At 39.6% G+C, this 6,442-nt stretch overlaps 1 protein-coding gene across 1 annotated transcript; it reads right to left on the minus strand.

Annotated features, from left to right (window-relative positions):
- Positions 1-1,527: 1,527 nt before the first annotated feature.
- Positions 1,528-4,513, minus strand: SARC_07964 (hypothetical protein). Its single transcript, XM_014298071.1, has 2 exons — positions 3,343-4,513; positions 1,528-2,537 (listed from the first exon to the last, which is right to left on the minus strand). The coding sequence occupies exons 1-2, from the start codon at positions 4,118-4,120 to the stop codon at positions 2,101-2,103; spliced, it is 1,215 nt and encodes a 404-aa protein (XP_014153546.1). The 5' UTR covers positions 4,121-4,513; the 3' UTR covers positions 1,528-2,100.
- Positions 4,514-6,442: the final 1,929 nt, after the last annotated feature.

Genomic DNA, 6,442 nt, shown 5'->3' on the forward strand with positions numbered 1-6,442 from the left:
GTGTGTGTGTGTGTGTGTGTGTGTGTGTGTGTGTGTGTGTGTGTGTGTATATATATACGTATATTTATGTATATATACATATGTGTTTGTTTTTACATTTGACTCCACATACATAACCTGTATCTTAAAACAGAATAAATACGTACTCCATCTAAATGTTTATTCTATCCCTTAGACAATTATGTTCTCGTGCATAGTTATATCAATATATACATCACTATTTCCCTTAGTTGGACACTCGAAAATCGGATGTAGTGATGAAAGAGATGTAGTGATAGTTTTATGTCAATCACTTACCATTGCAAGCTTCAATTACAACAAATATGGCAAACATCAAGCAAGAATTTAAGTATTGAATATCATCAAAATTGCATTCCACATCAAAAACTCACGGGCTGCGCACCCAGTCATAACTGGACATACAGCATCGTGGGCTTTCCTCTCTTCTTTCATCTTCCACCTTTCCTGTCCCTCCTTCTCATCAAGTGCTTGGAGATCAGCTTCTAATTTCTCATTTTTCTTCTGTAGTATCTCATAATGCAATATAGGCTTCTCCGAATTGCTATCAGTGTATGCCGCCGCTACTGGAGCCGTAGCCATGGTTGCTGAATAATTTGTACAAGCTATATAAAGATATGGGAAGGCTATGTGCGAGATGTGCCGTGTGTAAAGCTTCCGATTAGAAGCCACTGAGTGCTTTAAAAATGTCTATATAAAGGTGGCAGTAAACACTGTTTCGTGGTTATCATTCTGTGACTCAGACCGTATCGCCTCAATGTGTGCGTGCCACCTCTGAGATAACTCTCTAGGTGTGATCTCTTTAAAAAACAGAATAATGTGGACGTAAGGCGAGACTGGTGTGAAATACGTACAAATGGACTTTTTTTTTGTACAATGTAAATACTACTGATTTTGCAGATAACAGATTTGATTATTTTTATTTGCCACCCAATTTTGACCCGAAGAAATTCGTGGTGCTTCTTGGTCCTTTTTTTATGATTTTTTTTAAATAAAAAAAGGTTTTATAGATGACAGATAAAACCCCATAAATCAAATTAACGCTCAAGCTAACAAAGCTGAATGACTCTACGACAATTGTCATTGTAATCGATAGTGATCTCGATACTTACTAGTCAGCCCAGTGTCATTTGTTTTGTTTTGTACCGTTTATGTTTTGTGAAGGGTTGTAGGCTGCTCAATTAACGTATTCGCCAGCATCGGTGTCGCTTATAGATCAAATCGTGATAAGAAGCCTCGTACACTGGGTATGTAGCTTTACGTCACTCTCGCCTATTTCTGATTTCTACATGTGAAGCTCAATCGATAGTACCCCACTGTAAGAAATTTTTGTGACTGATTTTGCGGTTCCCAGCCATCAAGAGTCAGGATATGGAATCTGTGCAATCAAAAATACTGCGCAGACCTCAATCGCCATGTTGTTTTGTCGAACCTTTGTGGCGTCTTCGAGATATAGCTTAATATACAACTTTTGCCAGTGTCCTAATATGGCAATATGTCAGCAAAGGATCCAATATCATATCGAAGTTCTTTAATATCAAGTGACGGAATGTGCCTTACGTTTTTAGTAAGCCGTCTAATATTTAATAGCTTAGCATACGCTACAGCCACATGCCACCTGTCAAAACCCATTCCAAACACCCCAAATGCCTAGCACGTTTCATAATTAACGTATGATTAAAATCGTTGTGTAAAGTATTTTTCGTGAATATCAGAAATCATGAAGTGCGTGTCGATATGCTCGGACAACTTAAAATATACTCCTCGATACTTTTCTAAGTCACAGAATTGGTCCAAGGTACTTGGGCACTCGGCGCAAAAGATTTGTAGTAGTCAGTTGATTTCACCATTTTGTTTGTGGATGCAATACAATAACGCCCCTTTCTATATACAGTATATCTGCTTGAGGTTGCAAATACTTAAAGGAACGATCTTCAATTTTCGTCAATCCATTCTTGAGCTCAATCTGTGGCATTCCAAGGCGATTTGGCAGATTGCGAAAGGAACAGCGTCCCAAGCATGGAAGAAAGTCTGCTAGGAGTACAACTAATCAGCGCCGAACAGAGAGCAAAGTCTGAGATTTTAAAGTGCACTTCTTTCGTCCATACCACCGCAGTCGGACATCTCACCTCCGCTCTTGTCCCCTTTCGACGGCTTCATAAAATTTAACATCTCGGAACTCATTGAGAGTCGATTATTCTTACCCGGCATACTCTTATGCCGCAAACTTTTCTTTATGCCTTTGTTCAAGGCGAAAGAATGTCGCTTCTTTTCGGCCTCTCCAGGCGGTAGTAGCGATGAAGCATCCGTAGGAGCGAAATGGGCAAGTGATTTCTGCTTACGCACCTTGACAACTGGCTCCCCTCCTTCTACTGGAGGTGCTTTCGGGCTGGAGGTGGGGTCGGAAGCGACTTTAACCCGCCGGGTATCATTTTGTAATCTAGATTGCAAAGATGAACTTGAATCTTCAGTATCCGCCCTGGCTTTCTCAATTTTATTCATCCATGAATCAAGGTCTCCTGTTCACAATAATTAACGTACATTAAGTATGAGTTTAAGAAGATTCGTCAAATACCTGTCTACACGGTCCCTCGCACAGTCAGCAACAGCCATTTGAAACTGGCACAACAATGATGTAAAGTGCAGTAAGATATAACCTTTCACCGATCTAGTATAAGCATGCACTATCACTTTACCCTCGAGTCAACGGCTCGTATCGAGACGATCTAGAAGCTGCACAATTGAAACCTAAAAGAAATTTATGAACAAGTACACATGATGTGTACAGTACGTATATATATATCGCCAGCCCCGCGGCAACAATGATTCAAAGGCAATTTTGGTAGTACCAATACATGCAAAAAGACAAATCACACGTAAGTGAAGTCACATATATACAAATAAACTACCTTGAAGTTCGTGAATGTATGACAGATACGCAGCATGTAAAATAAACACAAATTGTCTATTATAAGACTGAAACTTGCTCACAAGCACTTCGCTGCATGCCGCCAGCCGCTTGTCGACTAAGGGTGTAGCCATATGAGTTGCTACTTCAGAGTTCAACATGATACATTTTGCAGATCAAATGCGAAGAATACAGTATCCACAAGATGTCATAAACAATTCGAGACAGATGAAAGCCCATTGCTACACCACACTGACATAGTCCAACATAAGGTAAGGCAAGCCTAACCAACTCAGAACGTCAGCAATATGAATTGAACGTATAAGCAATAGAAAAAGTACAAGGAGATATTACGAATGAGAGCCCAAGAACACATATGAAGAGGTGTAGCGTGTGCTGAAGGAAAAAATACGCACCTGGTTTTGGAGCGAAACCTGATAGTGGGTTAACTTCTCTCTCACCATCAGTATACAAACCGTTGCCAGTATCATATTCAGACTCTGCACCCGAAGTGGCTGTGCCGCGTGCTTTCGCTCCCTTACGCTTTTTCTTTTTGCCTGAGCTTGTGTTTTTAATGTTCACGATTTTCATGTTCTTCTTTCCCCAATTGTCTGATAGCTCACCCGCACTCACAATCTCAACTTGTGTTGGTGACTTACTTTCATAGGAAAGCTCCGCTGTGGAAGGTATATGTCGCGCACTCTTTGAACTCATAATGACACCCTTGGAGTCGTCGAAATTCTGGAATTCCAACCACACAAAATGATGTGTGTATGGCGTCGGTTCTTTGTCGGCAGTTGTCAAGTACATGGTACGCTCACGTGTCACATGGTGGACAGTCACTAGTACTTTAGCTGGTAGAAAGAGCATATCATTCCACCGATCAACAACTCGGTCTGCATTCTTGGTCAATGACCACATAGAAGGAAAACAAGTATGGACACACGGAATCAAACACTGAGTAATCGCCCACGGCTGATTAACGTAATTGGTATGATCCATCTGCAACGAGGTATTCAATTCAGCAACAAACCCGATGTACTGTGTTGTACCGATCTGTGACTCAGTGACTATGTGGGGTATTTGTGTTGGATTAAACTGTGGGCTCCCTTGACCGACATATGTCGCTTCGTGCACGGAGAGGCTTTCGGTGTTTTGAGGCACCACTCCATGTCTGAGGACGTTTGTAGGCATCTTAGCACTATGCGCAGAATATCCCACTTGCTTGACGATGCACTAACAGGTGAATAAGCCGTTCTCTAAATAACAAACTATCCCTTTGGTCTGAAAACTTGACCTGTCTTCGCTTTGATACGCACCTACGAAGCTAAGCCTGTTGTAAGGTAGTGAGAAAATACACTACATATATCGGCTCTGTTCTGAACAGTTTTTAAAAAAGGTTTGAGATTTGTGCGTACCCACTGTGCTGAGAACAGAGGTAAATACAACTAAATATTTATTTTAGCCGGACCGCAATGCAGAATCAACTCACTGTGACAGTGTGACTTTTCACTTTTTTAACTTTTGTGACAGACACAGCTACTTCTTTTCTTTTTTTAATGAAAGCATTGTTGTTTTTTAATTCCCACTTGGACCCACTATGATCCGAACCGCTTTCAATAACCAATTTTTAACATTTTCCCTGAAATGGTAAATTTTATTAAAATTCGCCACGGAGTCACGGCCGCTACGCCGCCACTCCCTCTGTCCAACCTAATCGAGTCTCGTACTCTTGACTCTCGTCAGTCTCGTGTATTTCTGGCGTACAAAACCAACCGAGTCACCGACTTCTTCTAGAATATTTTAAAAACAATTTGTATTTTGAAATTTTGTAATTCAACCAATTAATTCGAGATATTCTACATATTTACAAGTTAGAGTGAACTACTTTGGTCTTCTTTCTGCAAAATAAATACCTCAGAACCCTTCAGTGTGGCCTCGGCCTTTGCCCTTTGGCGGCCAACTACATACTAAAACGTTGCCCACCTGACCTCAGTGACCTGGACTGTGAGAGGCTGGACAGTGGACAATTGGTGGCAGTGACACCGTGACAGTGTTTATTTTTACAGTGTTTTTGTGTACATACATCGCCTCCTTTTTACAGTGTTTTTGCATATTTAGCCTCCTTGTTCTTTTTAGTTGACCTGGTTTCCGACAAAAAAAATTGGTGTACTACGTGTTCAACATGTATAATACATAAAATACTTTGCTACAATTTAACTATTGGTTTAATACAGGTTTACAACATTGCAAAACTTTTTTTGTAGACCAATCAGAAGTACGTACTATCAACTTTTAACCAGACACCAATGAATATCGTATATATATCCCGCCATAACTAAATTAATATAACACTTATCACTGTCAGTTGAGTATTGACTTTTCAGTGTTGATCTGTCAGCAGTTTGTCTTGAGTTTTCAGCTTTGATTTTTGAAACTTTTGAGGTTGTTCTAGATTTATTGTTCTTGACTTGTTGTCTGTGCATTTGGCCTTATAACCTATATTGTTGTGCTCGTTATAGTCACTGTGTAGTCAATCAACTTACACAACACAACCTTAAGCTCCTTCGATTATTAAATATTTTTATATTTCAAGCTACCATGTCCGAACCTGGTGGAAGACCTCAGCGTCCATCGAAGCTGGGTGGGGGCTGTGTAATAGCCGGGCCTCCACATTAGACTCTATGTTATAAACGTACTCTTAAGTAGTACGTAAATTATAAACGTACTCTTAATAGTACAAGGAACTTAAGTTTCTTAAATGGGTTTTAACGGTTTTCTTAATTAATACTTTTCCCAGAACTATATTTACTTTCCAAATCTATTTATATCTGAATACTTCGGTAGCGAGACGGCTCAACCGAATATAGGTTTCTAGGGACTATTAGCATTACCTAGTTTAACCTCCGTTCAGCCAACCAGATGTGCCAGTCTGATGAAGGCTAAGTCGGTAACTCTTGATATGTGGCAAGATATTGGTTAATGCAATAACTATGGGCATCAGGAGTTTTTTTTTCTTTTCTTCTAAAGATAGGATTTTATGAGTTTCTCGGATTCGCCCCAACGAAATATACAATAATAAAATGCCTTCGGCGAAAACAGTACTGAAAGGATTATATACAGACAATGTCTCAGCATCACAATCCCTCAAAGTATTGCTGCTTTCACTACGCATACCTAAGACTCATTTCGTTTATTTACTTCAAATTCCACGATACTTGACTTAACCTAAGCGTTTAATTACTCTAAGGCGTTAATATCGCCTTGATAGACCAAATCTTACATTATAAGGATCTACAAGGGCTTAAATTTTTTTCCGAAGGATAAAGTTATTAGGATAGATCGCGAAACTTTCGTTTTAGACATTGTGAATAGTATAGCCTGGCTTGACCTTTCTTCGCTCATGATAAAATATACATAAATATTAGTATGAACACAAACGAATATGCCGGCCTATATTTATGTAATATAAATAATTCCATGTATATATGGATTCACGTATGTGTATGCACAAAT

The sequence above is a fragment of the Sphaeroforma arctica genome (genome assembly GCF_001186125.1).
Source record: "Sphaeroforma arctica JP610 unplaced genomic scaffold supercont1.672, whole genome shotgun sequence".
Taxonomy (NCBI): domain Eukaryota; class Ichthyosporea; order Ichthyophonida; genus Sphaeroforma; species Sphaeroforma arctica.

Coding starts and splice junctions, on each gene's coding strand:
- SARC_07964 (XM_014298071.1), bottom strand. CDS start 4,120: ATGCCTACAAACGTCCTCAGACATGGAGTGGTGCCTCAAAACACCGAA. Junction 2,538..3,342: donor AGGTTTCGCTCCAAAACCAG/GTGCGTATTTTT, acceptor TATTGTGAACAG/GAGACCTTGATTCATGGATG.